Here is a 20,246-nt window from a genome sequence, read left to right on the forward strand (position 1 = left end):
ACAACTTCCACCATGTGGTGCCAGATGACTACATTCAAGTCTTTCAACAAGCTGTCACAGTAAGTGGAAAACACATCATGCCCAATGATCAGCAGCAGATCTTAAACAGATAAAGACATTAACATGTACATCCTATTTCAATTGAACACAGAAGTCGCTCCAAGGTTGTTCATTCTGAAAGAAACTCTCTGGATCTGCTCGGCCATCATTTTTTCCAACTCGGCTGTTAGCTTTACCCTCCTGACGCCCCCTGGTGTACAGACAGAGAACTACACCTTTAACTCTTGTGTTTCTCACTCTTTTGTTGTTTTTTTGTTTACAGGAGACAAAAGCTAGTTTGGCCTCAAATCTATAGATATAATTATAAGTACAAGTTATATAAGTTACATAATACAAATAGGTCTATAACAGATGGTTAACAAGGATCTCATTTGGCTTCCCTTCCAGCTCTTTGGATAATGGCAGTTTGACCCCTGACCTTCTGGAAGAAGCCTACATGTCTTGTGTCATGTCATGTGTGTGGCATTTAAGCCCCTCCCACTCAAAGTCCTGAAAAGCAGGTGCATGACAGACTACAATGCCGCCGGTTCTTCTGACGCAACGTCTCAATGCTAGGACTCTTTCAGCCCTTGTAGTGGTTTCCCTGGAAACGCCTGCCTACAGTTGTGTCTGTCACTGGGAGCACACAGGTTAGAACACACCCTGAGGCACACCTTGTCTGCCAAACTACAGTAGAAATAAATACATCTCTTCCCTCTGTAAAAGAAATAAGTGTACAGTCATTGTTTTCAATAAAAATAAAGCACAGTGGGTCTTTCTGATATGATGTAAAATCAAATCACTTCCTGTTGAGGGGGAGGACAGTTGTTGAGTGACACCTGCTTGAGGTAAAGTGAATGCGACCGTCACCTGCTCAGGTTGACGTCTCAGGGGTGTGCACATGTGTCAGCAATTGATCCAGCATGAGAAACACACTCACAGTGAACTTTCCCAGCAGCCTACCAACAACAGGTTTGTGTCGGTTAAGAGAAAAAAATGTTCTTCTGATGTTCCCGGCTGGACTTTATTTTTATGTTCAGATTTTTGCCCACGGGGAGTTATGTTCAGTGGAAATGAAGACGGTGTCATGAAGGCTCCTGGTATTTGTTCTGATGGATCGTCATGTTGGCACTTGTGTGCCCACTCTGCCAGGTAATGTTGAGGTGGTGTGTTTCCTGTAACTTAATTAGGATGACAGATCATCTCATAAACCACAGCTGGATCTGATTTGAAGTGTTTGATAACGTTCCTAAGAATATAAGAGAATGTGGATCATATTAAGGTGCTTAAGGAAGATTTCACAGGAAGGATGGAACCATGGATTTGTGATGTTAATTTTTTTATTACATTAATCTACATAAACAAAAACAACTGGATTTGTTCTGCACGGCAACATCCCTTCTCTCCTCTGCCACGATCAGTTTTGGACATCACATGTAACAGTGGCTTTATCTTGTCTTATCAGTGAGGAGTTTACTATGGCTATTTGTCTAGATTTCCCCTCACTGATCTGCCAAATTTAATCCCATTTACTCTATTTCTCTTCTTTCCCTGTTACCATGAATAAGTTCTACCTTTCTCCTCCATGAAAAAGGACTTCCACTATTTGGAAGCAAATACTGTTTTCTCTAACATTAAAATGACCACATATCATGTAGTATACCTGTAATGTATAGGTGTAACTGTTATATGTGGCTACTTCTCACCATCTTAAATCCAGATCTCTGGATTTCCTGTTTTGGTTCTATACCGCTTATCCTGTTGATGGCTGCAGGGGGGCTGAAGCCCATCCCAGCTGTCATTGGCAAAAATCGGGGTACAACCTGGACTGGTCGGCAGTCAGTCAAAGGGCTGACACATAGAGACAGACAACCTTTCATTTCACCTTTTAGAATTTTAGAGTCGCTAACCTAACCAGCATGTCTTTGGACAGTGGGAGGAAGCTCGAAGTAACCCACGCATGCATGGGCGCTAACCACTGCACCACCGTGCACGCCGGGTTGCTTTGGATTTCAAGTAGATTTTACCTTATGAATTTAAAAGTGTGTTTCCAACTCATCGTAAAAGTTAATCTCCTGCTACCACATCGATATTTTATACACAGCTTCATAACACATGTAAACACCTCTGAAAATGCTGTGGCCTGAGCAAACAGTCACCATTTGTTCATGTAGACCAACATGTGTGTGAATACAGTACAATCGGTATTTCTTTCTCTTGGACTTTTCCAAAAGCTGTGATGAAGATAATGAGTTTGCTCAAAGGCCTCTCTGAACAGGAATGCATTGAAGTGTTTGACATTTCTTCAGGACATTGCCAAACATCTTAAACTGACTGTAAGATCACTTAAGAGTAAAGACATATAATTACAGGAAAGGACTTCAGCATTCATTAGCATGGGTGTGATGGGGAGAGGTCTCCCTGACGGCCTGGGAGGCCTTCTCTATGACTCACTCTTTCACTCTATTGTTCAACAACAATGGAGCCTTTTATAATGCTTAAACCTTGTTGTTCTCTTACACTTTAATTGAAAAAGTGTTGAAATGTTTCTATTTTTGTTTTTCAGCGTGAAGAGGCCTGGCTCACACGTCAAACATCTACGCTGGCTGCACATTCAGCTACTGATCGTATTACTTGCAGGTATGTTCTGACACCAGCTCTGACAGGTGAGATTTGAAAAATGGTTTGCAGACAACAGAGCGGCAGTGTCTGTCAGTAAGTCTGCTCACGTTATCTGGCCTGAAAACTCTTCACCTCTATTTATACTTAAATGTCTGTCATGCCAGTCATTCAGCGTTTGTCATGTAACACAGACACACACAAACACACATGAATGTTTCTTTTTTCCTTCCTATTTATACCGTAACCTGTTATTCGAGTTCAATTGCCGTCTATTACCTAATCACACACAGTTTCACAGGGTTGGAAAATATTACTAGGAGGAACAAACTAAGAAAATAAGAGCTACCACAAATACCTGAGCTTGTCAACCATCTCAACCATAAGAGATTAATACTGCTTATTTCATTTATCTATTATTATTATTTAATATACAGTATCAGGGGGCAAAATCTCCAACTGGCTTACATACATATCAGGCAATTTCGTGTGGGTTTGCACTAAAAGATAAGGAAAGTCTAATGTGTGCACTGAATCTGCTTCTTAACAACGCACAATAGCATTGCCATAATGTTTGACCAGTGTATACCCTACAGTAGGGGAGACAGGGGTCGGCTGTCACAGTGCTAAATCATGACAATATCAATTTTTGTAATGTTTTTAATAAAAATTTGGTGTTTTGTCACCAAAAATATTGAGGCCAGTAGAAATGTTGTAATTTTGAATGTGTTGGAGAAGTTGTTCATGTTTGTGTTGATTTAGTGATAAAGGTTTGTATGCGATTACCCACTTTATAATTGATTTTAGTCTATGCTTAGGTTGCTAGCTTAAGACATGTGGTAGCGAACATAAAACCTTTGTCAAGGGGTCAGATGGGGTTTGTTGTCTCACTGCTCTGAGGGTGATATAAATATCATGACTATATCCTCATCACATATTCTCTTTGAATTGTTGTCAAAATTAGCTTTAATAAAAGCTCAAACTTTTTCAACTCTGTAAATTCCCTTTTTGATTCGTCAGAGAATAATCCGAACAAACAACAATCCATCCAATAACCTACCCAGTCATGGGCTAGTGTACCTGATGGTTAATCAATGAATCAACTGTTTATATATAAAACACCAAATAATAACAAAAGTGATCACAGGATACTTTACAAATAGACAGACAGTCTTTTTGGCTTTTTAAAAAAGTATTTACAAGTTTGTTTTTAAATTAGTTAAAATAGGGGAATGTTATCAAATTAACATTAACATTATTTAAAGCCCCAAACTTGAGTTTCCTTTTAGGATAGGAGTGACTATTGTAAATTGTGTTGTTGGTAAACATTTAAAACAGTATTAAAAAGTGTGACAACCAACCCCGTTCTCCCCTATTTCTAGATAAGGAGTTAAAGTTTGAATTTCTTCCTTGTCATTTGTTCTATTCAGAATGGAAAAAATAAGTAATCTTTTTCCCCCATCAGGTCAGGCTTCCTGTAATCAGACCTCTACTGCTCCTGTCTCTGTTACCCTTGCTGCAGGAAATGCACAGACATTAGGTAAACTTGCAAAAGACACAATCATTGTACTCACTGCCTTTGCCTTTGAAACATGTATTAATAGAAAGGCAGAAGCATTCGTTTGCAACATGCTGGTTTACCCATCATTAAAAAAATCTTTCTTCTTTGTTTTCCCTTCTTATGACAGTGGATTACTTTTTTGACATCACCGTGTTTGTCAGTGGGGTGGAGAAGGATGAATCAGACATCACTGCCTGGGTATGTACAGGAACTTGTTAAAGACTAGCTTGTTAAAATACCAAATATATGATTATATCCTGTGATTAAATGTAATGAGCATAATGTTCCTTCTCTCAGCTCAGGGAGGTGTTCCAAAACAACCTTCAGAGCTGCGTGTCTGCGACAACTGCCGCGCCTACCACCCCACAAACTACATCCATGACAACACTCATGACAACAACATCGCAAAACTTCAATACATCCACAGCTGTAGCAACTACAACATTAAATAGCTCCAGCACAACTACAGCTGCAACAACAGCGCTACAAGACAATAACACAACTACAGCTGCAACAACAACAGCGCTACAAGACAATAACACAACTACAGCTGCAACAACAACAGCGCTACAAGACAATAACACAACTACAGCTGCAACAACAACAGCGCTACAAAGCTCTAGCACAACTACAGCTGCAACATCAACAGCGATACAAGACAATAACACAACTACAGCTGCAACAACAACAGCGCTACAAAGCTCTAGCACAACTACAGCTGCAACTTCAACAGCGCTACAAGGTACTAGCACAACTACAGCTGCAACGTCAACAGTGCTACAAGGTACTAGCACAACTACAGCTGCAACGTCAACAGCTTTCAAAACCTCCATCACAACTACAGCTGCAACAACCACAGCTGCTACAACAACACCTACAACGTTAAAAAGCTCTACGACAACCACAACTGCTACAACAACACCTACAACGTTAAAAAGCTCCACGACAACCACAGCTGCTACAACAACACCTACAACATTAAGAAGCTCTACGACAACCACAGCTGCTACAACAACACCTACAACGTTAAAAAGCTCCACCACAACCACAGCTGCTACAACAACACCTACAACGTTAAAAAGCTCCACGACAACCACAGCTGCTACAACAACATCTACAACGTTAAAAAACTCAGAGACAACTACAACTACAACAATTCTATTAACCACCGCAGTTCCTCCTCAGACCATCATCGTGACAGGCACTTTACCCTTGCCTGTCGCGATTGCAGTGGCGTCTGATCGAGGACTGGGACAACAAAGGAAAGCCTCAAACTCCAATCAGTCAAACAAGGCGCGCGTAGCTCGTGAAGTAAATGACCGAGTGGCACGAAACAGGTATCACTGCAGAGATGTTTTATAAATGATGTTAGACAATTTTACAGCATAGACAACAAATGTACGGCAGCTGAGAAAATGTTTTAATGATGTTATCTTGAGATAGAAGGCGCTAAAATTATGGGGAAGATGTGAAGTTGGCAACAGGCATGAATTGGACATGAATGCATTCAGATATAGAGAAGCAGGAGGAGACAGGAGCTTGGTGTATCAAGCCGGCAGTCTAAGCCGATAGTAGCATAACTAGGGGCTGGTTGAAGCCAAGCCTGAGCCAGCCCTAACTATAAGCTTCATCAAAAAGGAAAGTTAAGCCTACTATAGAGTGGCTCTCCGCCTCCCAGACCCTGACTGGTCTAGAGGATTCCAAAGGAGAAGGCTCTACCTCCCATACTACTCTTTGAGACTTGCCATTTTACATAAGAGGAAGTGTTAAAGAAACTCTATAATGTTCTTAATTTTTTTTTTCATGTTGGATCAGTGTTGAGCAAGCAACTGGCCTAGTGCAAGTAAGTTATCATCTAAATGTTTAAATGTTTCTGTGGGTGACAGCATCATGAGAATCAAGGTTTATTCATCTTTTAACAGGGACTCAGCGTTTCATGCACTCAGAAAACTGCAATCAAGTAAGTGAATAACTTTTATCCAATGACTAAAACACTAAAGAATCAAGTGTTTGGTTAGACTAACTGACTGTTATTTTTCAGAAACACCAAATGTAATGTGATGCTGAGACTGACTCAGAGAGCGTCTACGTGTTGTATCCTCCGTACGCTCTGTGAAGCCAGTAAAGCTTCCTCTGACATCAAAGCAGTGGGGGGGAAAGCAGATATAATAAGTAAGTGTTGCTTACACTGAAATACTAAATTACCTGCCTAATACATTCCCATATTGCAATCAACCTTTTCTTCCATTGCACAGATCCGCTACAAAATGCGTGTGATAGTAATCCACATGAGGAAAACAGCTGCATTTATAATGGTGGAGCCAGTGAATCATGGTAAGGTGATAATTATTATTGATTATTTTTCCTGTTTTTAGCTATCTTTTGGAAGCTGTGTTTTCTAATTATGTGTCATTAAATGTGGCTTTCTTTTGACAGTGAAAAGTCTGCATTCACGGTTCTTCAAAGCAACTCATCTCATTGTGATGCAGGTGAGCTCCAAACACTTCCCTCAAAGTAACAATCTCGAAGATTTTCACGTTAATAAATGTCTGTTAAGTCACTATCTATTGCCGAATGAGGTAACACACTGGTGATTGAGCCTATGGCCCACTGATGAAAGCCTTTACATTTGCGGTATATAGTATTATTATGGACTGGGTGTCTGTGGCGACTTCAAAAATCACAAGCGGCACCCAGTTAGTGACGCATTTTCCATCAGCCAGCAGTGGTCGGTCTGCCAGAGAGGGTAGGCGGAGCTATGCGGCTGCTTTTCCGGTCTCTGCAAGTGTTGCGAGTAAACAGTAATCTACTATGGCTGAACAAACAAAGAAAAGATTTATGACTACAGATACAACTTCAAAAATAAGTGAAAATCCAAAGAAAAAGAAACAAATTCGAAGCTCAGATGAAGGCAAACAGTCTAAAAAATCAAGGAGGAAAATCAAGAGTTACAACTGTAACAAAGGGAGCCGACCGTAGACGTCTGGTTTAATTTGGAAGTGTACTCCTGCCATTACTGTATATTGCCATTAGAGGGGACCCAAGAGAACAAAGCTGTAATATTTGAGATAATCAATTGAACCATCTTGAAACCACACATAGTAAAGGAACTATTTTTTTGCCCTGTGTATCCAATCCAAATTTGTAGACATTGCAATTGCTTTTTTCATTTATCTATTTGATAGGGACTGAGCACATAAATTAACCCTCGTATAAAAACACAGGATGTAAACACACTAGAGTTAGCAAGAATGCTAATTTAGCTGTATTCAATTTTTAGGCGACAAAAAAAGGAACATTAGAGTTGATAAAATAAAGATTCAAACAAGTCTAAAACTCTACATGCATATACAATTTTACACATTTCTTACAGCTGAAAGTTTTTCAAGTCAACAAATGTTCCAGTCAAGATGAGTAAAAGCAAATTTATATTGCTTTGAAATTACAATACATAGCTTAGCTTACCTGCACACATAGCATGTTCAATTGATAAGACATTGATCTTTTAGAAAACAAAGTTGGTTTAATGCAGTATGCATTAGTTATAGTAGGTGTCAGAGACCCAACATGGAGTAAAAGGAAGTGTCACTTGAGCTTGGACAAAACCTCGTGAGAGCAGTTGTGGTGCGACAGAAGTATATAAACGTTGGAATTGTAGCAGAGGGTTATGAATTGTGCCGAGACTTTATGAATATAATAAAAACAACAAGACGATGCTCCTTAGTATGAACAAGACAGTCCAACTTTATTCGGCTCAACACCGTTAAGAGCAGGTCAAAAACAGCACCACTTCCTCCGTTTCTCAACCTTCAAAATAAAAGCCCCAGATACTGCACTGTTTACCAGGGAAAACTGAAATTCACAGAGCCTTGAGCTAAAATATAATAAAATAGCTTACAGAAGTATAGTTTTTCAAAAAATGCACTCTGCTGTTTGTCTGGGGTTTTTTTTTTTGCTAAAGTGAGACCAGAAGGTTAAAACCTCTCTCATGTCTGTAATTCAATTAGGAAGCTTTAGCCAGCAGCCAGTTAGCTTAGCTTAAAGACTGAAAACAGTGGGAATCAGCTGGCCTTGTTCTGTCCAAAGGTAACACAAATCTGCCCACCACAAATTTTGTTCAAATATCATACAGTAAAATGTAATGCAGTTCAAAGTGCTTTACAGCGACACTTATAAATGCAGATGAAAACAGACTTAATGAACATTTAGACCATGATAGGGTGCAATAATTATAAGATTTAAGACCATACGTGTAGTGGAGGCTTCATCGTTACTGAACACAGAGACTGTGCAGTCTTCCACAGCGGACGACTCTGACAGAGGTAAAGACTTCAGACATCTGGGCTGACTGGCTCTGAGGGTATATTTAAAAGAAAATCTCTTGTCTGATATTACGAATGTCCTCAGTGGCAAACCTCAATCTCTGGCAGAGACAAGACTGGATTGATCACCTCGTAGGACCCTGTCTTTTTATAAGATTATTAAGTATCATGACGACAGCAGAAATAAACAGGCACTGATATTTGACAATTTTGACCACCATGTGTGAGGGTTTTACGAGTAGATTAGTGGCACAATCTCAATGTGTCCTCATTTCTGCTCGGTCAAATTGAATGTGAAGGCACAGCGCCACAAAATGCGCTAAAATAAGGCCGGTCAAACACGACGGGAAGAGCTTAAAATTGCTGCATGTTCACACTGCGTTTAAACACAGTAAACCAAAATGCTTTGACTGTTGCAGGAAAGAAGAACAGCACCTGCAGCTGCTCTGCCTCCTGCACTGGAACTAGTAAGTGTTTCATTATTCGCACAACCACCAGATTTTTTTGTAAAGAGAAGTCTGACAGCTAAGTGAGTATTGTTCCTATTTTTAGATGCATACTACGCTTTTGAACTTTCAATACAAGATCCAGAGATTACCTTTCAGCACGTCTCATCCCTGGTAAGCTAACGTGCACAGAGAACACGCAGATGTCTAATTGTACGTTTTACTTGCATAAATGGAGCGTCAAACTGTAACCTCTTCAATTTACAGATTTCCAAGTTAAAGGACCCACCAAACTGCTCTACAGGCAAAGAGTGAGTTTAGCCATTAAATCATATAGAAATCTATTAACCCTTTCATCACTTAACAAATAATCACAATCTTTGTCATTTTCCTTTGCAGTGTTTTATGTCGATCACCAGCCGTTGCATCCCAATTCAAGGTAAACAGACACCAAAGCATTAACATTTGTCCTAACTTTCAACTACAAATATTTTGAGGTTTTGTAGAGCGTAATTGACATAATTGATATGTAATAATATTCTCACCATGAGCAACCAGCAAGACACTAAAGCTACATAATCTTTCAATGCTATCATAAATGTGATATTGTCCATTACACAGCAGTTAGTTCGACCAAGTAATGTGATTGTATAAGAGGCGATCCATGAGTGGTGATATAAAGAACAACATCACTGGGACTTTTTACCCTGTGTATCACTCCGCCTCAGCCAGGTGTTCTGAATACTGTTAATTAACATCACAGCAGACCGTGTGTGTCTACAATGATCAAGCTGGTGCCTCTGAATCACACAGCAGACTCTTATTTCACTGGTTGTAGAGTAAATTAAAACAAACAGATAAATGTACATGATAAAAAGCAGCTGATCTGTGGTAACCTGGAGACACAGTGCAGGAGAATGTCTGGGTTGCTTGGCAACAAAAGTCCAGTTTCAGTTAAGATGTTGTTGAGTTGGTGAAGCGAAAATAATCTGCTGTTGATTATTACTTTTTACTACTATTTGCTGCTTGTATAAAATCAATTATATTATGTGCACAAATTAAGTTAAAATTCAGTTTGTTCTTGAAATACAGCACTTGGAACTTAAACACTTTGCAAACCCTTCAATTTTTGTATACAACACTTAAAAACATTATTTGAATGTGTGTTACTTTATCAACATCTCTTACGATGGTCTGACTCAAATTGAAATCTCTTCTCAGGCTGCCAATGTGACCTGTAGAAACCCAACAACAAAGTGAGTGTAATCATATTAGTAGCTTTACACAACATATTTGCATGAATACTTCTGATATATTTGAACAGTGACTTAAATCTGTGTTTTCTGTTTGTACTTCCTAGTCTTCAAAGCTGCAAAGTGATTCTAACCTTTACCGGTGAGGTTCCCATCTGTAACGTGTCAGCAGCTGTGTCGGATGTGTTGCAGCTTGAGAAACAAATCAGTTACATCAGACCGGTGACCCAAGCAGGTGCGCATATTAACCAGAGGGACACAGGCTGACGAGTCAATTCAGGTTTAATTCATGCTCTGAAAACAAAATGTTTAAAACTTGTGTTTTATCTTTTATGTCACACAGCAATTTGTGGAAATTCAGAGGTTAATGCAGCAGAGAATAAGGTCACATGGAAAACAGTTAACCTAAAGCCTGCTCCCTTTTGTGCAGCAGTAGAAAATTCTGACATGTTTGAATGGTTTGTATTTCATTATCTTCTTCTTCTATTTTCTACACTAACCTCTCTAAATCTTTACTAACTCCAACATGATAGCAGTTTACTTCAGGGCTGTTTGCATTTTTCTTTGCAGTCAAAATGGAGAGAGTTTGGTTGTGCTGCTGAAACAACAGTGTGATCAGCAGTTCGCCACACCCGGACCGAATGCTACAACCATACAACCAAACACCACCTCGTCTGTAAATGTAACTTCATCCCCTCTGAACACCACGGCTAATGTCACAGCGACAACAACACCCAACACGACTACAACCACCGCAAACGGTTTGCCATCCCTTCAGCCTCACTGCAGCTCTGTCACAACATTTACATCATGATAGCATCATTACAGTGCCCACTCTTTGTTGACTACAGCTGAGGGCCAAGCCAACGCACTGCTGGAGCTGACCAGAGATGTGTCCAGACTGAACTCCAGCCAGGTGAATCAACTGGTGTCTCAGCTCGAGAGACTTCTGTCAGGCCCGAACGTGAGCCTGTCGCTGGGAAACACCTCGGTCCACATCGTCAGTAATCTGCTGGGAGCTTCTCCTGAAGTGCTGTCCGAATCCTCCAACAGGTTACACACAGATTTATTTGACTTTTATTTTAAAGTGTGTACTGTTAATGAAATATGATGGAATAAGTCCACAGCTCCAGACCTTTGTACCTTAAATTGTCAAATTTGATGCATAGCTGAGCATGATTGGATAATTAATACACAATCTTGAGTATAAAGTTAGAAAGGTATTAGTCCGTTCGTCAGTTTACATGCATATGAATTACAAGTAGTAGCCTGACAAAGATTTATTTATTGTTGAATGCTGAAATTATGTGATTTTTTTGCGGCCTTTTTTGATACAAAATCATTGAGTGATGATGGAAAATAAAGCACAGGCCGCCCCAAGTAAAACTAATTACACAAAAATGACCTATTCTAGCTGATTAAGATATAAATATATACCTATACCCCCTTTTTTCTTTAAATCTTACCGCTTCCTTCTGGCCCTGTAACATGTTTAAAGGCCTGGTACTGGTCTGTAATGCAGGGGTTAGTTTAAACCATGAGAGTAACTCTTATTTTGCACATTACTAATTCATGTCCTTTTCCCATCAGGATTATAGGGATCGTCGACACAGTGGGGCTGAAGCTGGTGCTCGACGGAGCAGCTGAGACTCTCTTGTCCCCAGATGTGGCTCTGTCTGTGCAGCCAGCAGATGGCAGTAACTTTCAGGAAACTGTTTTTTCCATCTTAAACCCCAGTGACGTACAGGTAGGACATGAAGTGTTTAGTCTGTTATATCCGTTTGAAATATTGTAGGCAAGTAGTTAGACAAGCATTAACCCTTGGGATATGGTTATTTTACAGCAGCTACAGGAGTTTAAAAGTTGGATGTGCAAAGTTTGGAGTCCTGAGCGATTGAAATTAGTAAAATAAATCTTCAGGTTGAGAAATGCTACATACTTAAAGAGCAACATGCAGGTTGGAGACCCCAGTGAATCAAAGTGTAGGAAAATGATTCAGTAATTATATTTGCACCAAAGATATCAATTCATACACTCTGGTGGCTTCTGGATTAATTTTCTGTACATTTTCTTATATTTCCACATCAAAACAGACAACCGGATGTGACGTAACATAAGGGAGTCCCGCAGATTAATGACGGGTTTAACAAGAGTAAATATGGATCTAAATGCCAGTCTGTTCACTGAAGATGAAGTAATTGTTAATTTATATGCATACAATGGAAATAATGGCCACAGGAGAGACATTAGCCCTTTATACTGCAAGTTCAAGGCAGGATTATTACGCCTCTGTAACATGTCGTCTTCTATGTAGAACATAAGGCGGAATGGTGGGGCGAAGTCATTCTGCCTCTGAGCCAGCATTGGAGGTAGTAACAGAGGCGTAATAGAGGCGTAACAGAGGCGAAAAGCCGCCTGTGTAAAGTGCAGAGCCGGCAGGGCGGAACACCGCCATTTGTGAGTATTTGAAGCATGCGCTGTTTGTTTACACCTTGTGCCCGTTTTGCTTCCGCAACGCAGGAACGCTGTGTAAAAAAACACACACTGGGGCATCTTTACACTGGCATTGCTCCATCCAATGTAAAATGACAAAGGTGGCATGAGGATGGAGCTTTGTTATGTGAGAAGAGAGTGGGAAATGATATACAACAAGGGGAAGAGGGTGGGAGTCGAGCACACGACCACTGCGACAAGGACTGTGGCCTCTCTATATGGGGCACCTGCTCAAACCTACTTCCCAAAACACAGGGGCCTTTTTACTGCAGAATGAGTGCTTTAAATGCTTTAAGAACATTTAGGTTGATGTCTATTTATTTTTCAATACAGGACTTTTACTTGTTTTTGACCATTGTATTGGTAATTATTTAAATTAAGATCTTTAGTTTTCTCATCCACCACTGATCGTTGTACATTTCTAAGCTATCAGTCCTCAAATCTCTGGTCCATCTTAAAACTAATTGATGATAAGTCATGCGTACGAGAAAACCCCGAGGCTTTAAAGAGACAAACATTTTTCAGAGCAGAGACGCTGACATGCCACAGCATGAAGAAGCTCAGGTATAATTAAAGACCTGACTGAGGTTTGATGGCTGCTTTCTGTGTTGGTAAATCCGTTCCAAGAGCTCTGTGTTTTGCTGCTTTTGGCTGACTGAGACGTTTAAGTGGAACACCGACAGTCCTAGTTTATATTATTATTATTATTTCCACGTGTTTTACCTTCTTTAACAAGTAAAATGATCACCTGTGCAGAGGTGTCTTTTTCCCAAATGTTTCAGAAAGCTTTACTGCGCCTTCAGAGGTCACTAATTCTTCTTCAAACATAACCTGTAGTTTTGAGACAACAAATGCTAAGCCATTGAGGTGAACTAGATCAAAGAGTCTGGCAACCTACTTCCCTTCATCACAATGAGATTATTTTTCAAACATGATTTCTGAGGGCTCATCCTGGGATTATACTTGTTTTTGTGCATGTAGCAAGCTCCTGAAGAAGAAATGAGTTGAGGTATTTCTGGTACATAAACAGCAGTCATCCCTGACAGATGGGTGTCAGTTGGCCCAAATAAATCAGTAACATTCTGATTATATGATGATAGATTCTCTCTCTGTTCATGTCCCGTGTGTGATGTAGCTCACTGGGGGTCCCCGGCTCAGGAGGAGTGTGAGAGCAGACTCCTCCATCCCGCAGGGCTCCATCAGGCTGCCCGCCTCCCTCATGCAGAACCTCAGCGCCGAGGAGCAACAGCTGGCCTCCAGAGTGCAGTTCAACTTCTACCAGAGGAGCACAGTGTTTCAGGTCTATACATTCAACATCCCACTCACAACAGGACATGCACAGTTAAACTCCTAGCTTTTAATTACAATACAGAAATGTCCGACTTTTATTGCTCATGTTTTAGTTTTTATGCCTTTGCACCAGCGATAGCCGTGGTTGGAGGCATTACAGTGTTGGGTTGTCCATCCATCTGTGCCATTGTTTTGATCGCTTTAACCTACGAATGACTAAAGGGATTATCTTCAAATTTGGTTCAAACATCCTCTTAGACTCAAGGATGAACTGATTAGAATTTGGTGGTCAAAGGTCAAAGGTCAAGGTCACTGTAATCTATCTAAATACTTTTTGGCCATAAATTAAGAACTCGTACGTGAATGCGACACAACTTTATATAAATATTAAATCTGTCAAAAAATAGAAAGAACTGATAAAGAATTTACATTTTTTTATCCAAAAGTTTAAAGGTCAACTTTTCAGTGACATCATAATGTCCGATAAAAACACTTTTCTGGCCATTAGTCCCACTCATGCAAATGCTTTATCTCGGGAAGGCCTGGGGGAGTATCTTCAAGTTTCGCACAAACGTAAACATTTACAGATTGTATTGATTCGTTTTTAGAGGTCAAAGGTCAAGTATCAAGGTCACTGTTACGTAACATCTCTCTCCCATTTGGTGAATGCCATATCTATGCCACTCAAGCAGGAAATTATATGAAACGTTTTGTTAAATTTTTTACACCACCTGTGATTGAGAGAAGGGGACTGACAGTCACATGCTGTGCAGAGATAAAATAAGAGAGAGCAACGTTCTTTCAATGTTCCTTCTCTATATGATTGTGGTGCAACCTCCTCTTTACTGTAGGGCTACTTGTACTGTTGTATTGTTTTTAGGGTAATATGTTCTTTCATATATTTTTAGTTAAAGAGGGGGTATTATGCTGTTTCAAATTTTAAGACATATATATAATGTTACAGTGTTGGATGTCCAGACTAAACGTGGGTGAAGTTTCAAATCTTTAGGTCAAAGTATGTTGGAGTAATCCCCAGGCTTCTCAGCTCAGTCTGCAGGCTGCTGTGAACGCCATGGTTCGCACCGTTTTTTCTACACGCTGCACTTTGTGACGTCACAAAGTGCAGCCTCAGCAGGCTTCAGAGAGCTGGACAATCAGAAGAAAGTGGGCTTGTAGGGGCAGGGTTTCTTAAAGGGACAGAGCTGACTGAGTCGTTTCAGGCAGAGGCTGTATGAGGGCCTGCACAGAGCACCAGTGTGAGAGAAATGATGAGTTTGTTTTAACTGTAAATTATGCTAAGCTACTCCACAAGTATCACAGAGTGAAATATGAAGCTTGAAACACTGTCTTTAGAAACTGACGGCTTATGTTGTCTCTAAATGTCCATGCAGGACAGATCTTTGGGACAGCGCAGACTAAACAGCGGGATCCTGGCAGCGAGTGTAGCCAACCTGTCGATCTCAGGACTGCAGGACAATGTTGTTATAAACCTGAGGCACATCGAGCCTGTTCCAGTGAGTACTTTCAAACCAACATGCTGAAAGGGTTGTCAGTCTTAACATGGAGAAGAAAAATCATGATGACACAAGCTGTTGTGCCTTTTCCCAAACTACAGGGTAATTTTGTGGCTACGTGTGTTTTCTGGGACTTTTCATTCAATGGTAAGTTTTCTAACAATGTCCACATGCATTACATTACAAAAAAAGATGAAAATATGGCTCATCCGTGTTTTTTTTATGCCGGCAGCCGGATCAGGTGGTTGGAATCGAGATGGCTGTTCGGTCCAAAACAGCACAGACAATGAGACAGTTTGTGGCTGCACTCATTTAACCAGTTTTGCTATCTTGCTGGTGAGAAGATAATCATTGTTCTATTTTTCTAATTTGTCCTTTTTTTGATGTAGTAGTTCTCATCCTAATTCTTCATGCTCCTGCTATCTGTTTCGTTCTCCCTTTGCTTACAGGACATCTCCAGGACCCCTCTAACCAGCCGTGTCCAGGCCACCATCCTCACCTTCATCACTTATATCGGCTGTGGCATCTCTGCCATCTTCCTGTCTATCACCCTCCTCACCTATTTGGCCTTTGGGTGAGTATTAAGCATTCACAGCAATTTTACAGTAGACACATCGCTCATTAAGAAGAGATGATTCATGTTGTCTAACCCATTTAAACGCTACAGGAAGTTACGTAAGGACATCCCATCTAAAATCCTGATCCAGCTGTGCACGGCTCTGCTGCTGTTGAACCTGGTCTTCCTGGTGGACGCTTGGCTCGCTCTCTACCCGGACGCTGTGGGCCTCTGCATCTCCACCGCTTGGTTCCTTCACTACTTTCTGCTGGTGGTCTTCACCTGGATGGGATTAGAGGCCGTCCACATGTACCTCGCCCTGGTGAAAGTCTTCAACACCTACATATCACGCTACATGCTGAAGTTCTCACTGGTGGGCTGGGGTGTCCCGATGATTGTGGTTATTATTGTCATCGCGATTGACAAGGATAACTATGGCCTCATCTCTTATGGAAGGTTTCCTGATGGTTCCACTGATGAATTGTAAGTCTGCATTTATAGACACATTAATCTACACAAACTAAAAATACATAAATAAAACTAACCCTTTCACTCTCTCCTGTCCTTGTCCTCTCCTCCAGCTGCTGGCTGAAGAACGACATCGCCTTCTACGTGGCGGTTGTGGCCTATTTCTGCGTCATCTTCCTCTTCAACCTGGTCATGTTCGTCGTGGTTTTGGTGCAGCTGTGTCGGATAAAGAGGCAAAACCCTCAAAACTCTACTCACCGCACCACGCTGCAGGATGTGCGCAGCGTGGCGGGGATAACCATCCTCCTGGGCCTCACTTGGGGCTTCGCCTTTTTCGCCTGGGGGGACGTTAACCTGCCGTTCATGTACCTCTTTGCCATCTTTAACTCCTTGCAAGGTGAGTTCATTTATTAAGTATTCAATGTTGAGGCAATCCCATCGGCTATAGTCTGACGATGATACAGCCTCTGGGGACAACTGTGAACATGTCGGGTGTGTCTGGTTTAGCCAGCGGTTAGCGATAAACGACTTCCAGTCAAGGTTTCCTTTTCTGCGTGCTGCATTATTTACAGAAAAAGAACCTGTTTTTCTTGTGATTTACTTTAATTAACGGGTCTTACGTTTGCCGAAATTTAATGATGCAGATTTGTAAAAAGGAAAAATTGAAGCTTTGTCAGGTCTGTCCTCGAGAGGAGAAGAAAACTACTTTTAAAATGCTCATTTGTTGAACGGAGGTCGAATCGATCATTTAAGATGCATTTGAGGAAGTTGGGAAATCTGAACACTGAGCGGCTATCTCAAGTTGAATTTTAAATGTAGAACGGTTTGTTAGCTGAACTTGCTGCAGAGGTTTGTTTATAGAGTTTAGAGTTTATTAATATGAAGGTAAATCATCATCAGATAGCTGCTGAAGGGAGAAGGGGGATGTCTTACGGTGGATTACGTTCTGCCTGCTCTTGCTCCCCACACGGACTGTATTTCCTGCATACGCCGCAGCCTGCTGATATGTGATTGGTCAATATTGCTCAGACTACAAGCGTAGTACAAACGGAAACCAGAACACTTGCCATCCCTAAAATCCACGTCCCTACCTAAATGGAGATTAATGTTGAGGTAACAGAGGGTCATTTAGTGTCAATAGTGATAACAGGGTTCATTGGAGTGTATTACACCAAGGTCTTTTATTTGTTCACACTGAAAACTGTCAACATACTGTAACACAAACCAGTACCTCTGGATAGAAAACCAGAGAGGGGTTGTTTTGACCTAACTTTACTTACTACTACAATATTACTGTTGGGTTAATTTCCCACTTTTAGTGTATGTTATCACTAATAGTTAATGATAATCAGTTCTTAATGTCACATGCACATGTTTAGGTATAAAAAACAATACACTTGTGACACTGGTACAGGGTAAAGTTTACCCAGTATAGACATCTGTGCTATATCAAAGCAAACTGGAACAATTTATGGTTTTATTCTGGTATTAAAATCAAGTATGTTAACATTTAATCTACTCAAGAAGCTGCTGAAATCTGTAAACATTGCAACACTGACACAATATAGTCAGACGGGACGAGAAGCGTGATCAGACGGGTTGTAAACATGCCAACACTTCAGACAGATTATCTAAACCACTTGATTTGGAGATAAAGCTCAAAGTTCGGGCACATGAGGGCAACATCAGTGGTAATCCCTCATTGCATAACAAAATGTTTGTGTGACTACTGGAGGTCAAAGTTCACAAACCAGGTTGCCTTTAAATTGTGATGGATGTTTAGGGTAATAATTATACCCTCTATATTTATAACCTGATACCTTCCTTTAAAAACAAATGATTTCATGACTTCAGTAATAAAATGCTGTTTCTGTTTTGCAGGTTTCTTTATTTTTGTGTTCCACTGTGCGGTGAAGGAAAACGTGAGGCGGCAGTGGAGGACGTACCTGTGCTGCGGCAGGATGAGACTAGCAGAGAACTCAGGTCAGAGATGTTCACTACTCTCGTGTTGCCCTGCATTTGGTGTTTGATTGCTTTCTTTTAGTACATCTGTTCCTTCAAAGTAAAAGACTCAAGGGCACGATCATTTTATCTTTTTCGCAGAATGGAGTCGCACTGCAACACAGAAGAATATGAAGAACTCATCGGTGACCAGACTCGCATCCTCTAGGTCATCTAAGTCCAACAACTCATCCAGCTCCTCTTTCCTCGTCACCGACTCCTCTGAGCAGATCAGTGGCATCGGTTAGTGAAGACATTGTATCATTGTGATTATAGGAGTTATGGCATAACTTATTTGGATGATTCGTTTAATTATAAAAAGCTTTTAGGTTTTACTGTCAGGATGAACTCCACCTGGTCGGCTGGAACAAAAACAGGCTTTATCTGTTGCTGCAGGAATGAATAGCTACCTTTATCTTGATTTGACATGTTTGTTCTGATATGTGAGGAATGCTCACCGGCTTAAACAGAACAGCTAATGGTTTACAATATTAACACGTAGTATTTAAGATTATTTCAATGATTTTTTTTGCATAAACAGTTTACCACAGGTTGTATGTATAAGAGTTAATGCAGTAGTGTTGTGTTACAGGTAGCCCCTTAGAAGACAGAGCGATCACAGCTGATGAGGAGCCCAGTACGGACGTGATCCTCAACGAGATCAACAGGCAGTACAGACACCAACAAGCACCCTGATACAGGGACACAACAGACTCTTATTTTAAAGTATTTGTATAAAATGTAAATTTATGGAATAATTTATGTATCATGTGAATGTCACATTTTTACTTAACTTGTTATGGGGACAAAAACAACTTAATTATGGCTCTTGATTTTTTACACCTTTTCTCAACTGTATTTGCACAACTTACCTGGACATTTCTCCCTTTGTTGGTGACACTATCATGATGTATCATCTAATATTTATAGAGCTATACTTGTACCAGTCCCGTTTAATATGTGCTGGATTTATTAATGTTGAAAAGGAACCTTGTAGTCTTCAAATTGCTGAGAAACACAACAATAGCCCACAAAAACTCCACATTTATACACTGTGATATGCTGCACATTAATGTAATTTCTACATTTCCAATAATAGATGTAAGAGTTAATTAAAATGCCTCAGCTGCAAAAGCATTTTGTTTGGACTTTTCTCATAACATGTCAAAATGTCTTCTGTGACAAACGCCTGACTTTCACATCACAACAATAATTAGGGAGAGGCCGATTTAACAGTCTGTACTCGCCCATACACGGAAACACCTGATCATGGAAAATATGTGTGCATCTGTGCACCATCTCTCCATCCACAACACTTTGTTCTTGCTAACTGACATCGATTATCTATTCCACTTATCCTGTTCAGGGTCACGGGGGGGCATACTGCGTTCGGCGGAAGTATGAAGTATGGAAAAGTTCTTCAAATACATTTTGCAGCTTGCTACGCCAGGCGGAAGTAAACAATAACCTTTTTTACCTATAGCGCCCCCTTGGAATGCTGCTGCTGTTGTGGGATACAGTAGGCGAGGTAGACTGGTCCAATGCATACTAGAGATTTTCTCCGAATCAGTACATCTATTTTTGGCATACTGCGCATTTAACTTTTGTTGACATACTGCGCACTACATTTTGGCCAAATCAGTACGAACTGCTAGTGTAGTATGGCCTTTCGAACACGGCACGT

The 20,246-nt window shown here is 40.5% G+C and overlaps 1 protein-coding gene across 1 annotated transcript; it reads left to right on the forward strand.

The window, feature by feature from the left end:
• Nucleotides 1–1,012: 1,012 nt before the first annotated feature.
• LOC138600435 (adhesion G-protein coupled receptor G4-like) lies at nt 1,013–19,675 on the forward strand. The gene is made up of 29 exons (XM_069671863.1): nt 1,013–1,191; nt 2,606–2,679; nt 4,124–4,198; nt 4,347–4,417; nt 4,517–5,530; nt 6,142–6,179; nt 6,261–6,391; nt 6,475–6,553; nt 6,656–6,708; nt 8,961–9,008; nt 9,094–9,161; nt 9,255–9,298; nt 9,387–9,426; nt 10,209–10,243; nt 10,348–10,475; nt 10,584–10,698; nt 10,811–11,001; nt 11,092–11,293; nt 11,831–11,987; nt 13,869–14,033; nt 15,415–15,537; nt 15,639–15,684; nt 15,770–15,873; nt 15,987–16,111; nt 16,205–16,576; nt 16,675–16,958; nt 18,443–18,544; nt 18,665–18,805; nt 19,155–19,675. The coding sequence occupies exons 1-29, from the start codon at nt 1,100–1,102 to the stop codon at nt 19,256–19,258; spliced, it is 4,221 nt and encodes a 1,406-aa protein (XP_069527964.1). The 5' UTR covers nt 1,013–1,099; the 3' UTR covers nt 19,259–19,675.
• Nucleotides 19,676–20,246: the final 571 nt, after the last annotated feature.

The sequence above is a fragment of the Semicossyphus pulcher genome, unplaced genomic scaffold, assembly GCF_022749685.1.
Source record: "Semicossyphus pulcher isolate SPU_LCO1_2020_fin unplaced genomic scaffold, fSemPul1.0.p SCAF_10, whole genome shotgun sequence".
In the NCBI taxonomy this organism is placed as follows: Eukaryota; Metazoa; Chordata; class Actinopteri; order Labriformes; family Labridae; genus Semicossyphus; species Semicossyphus pulcher.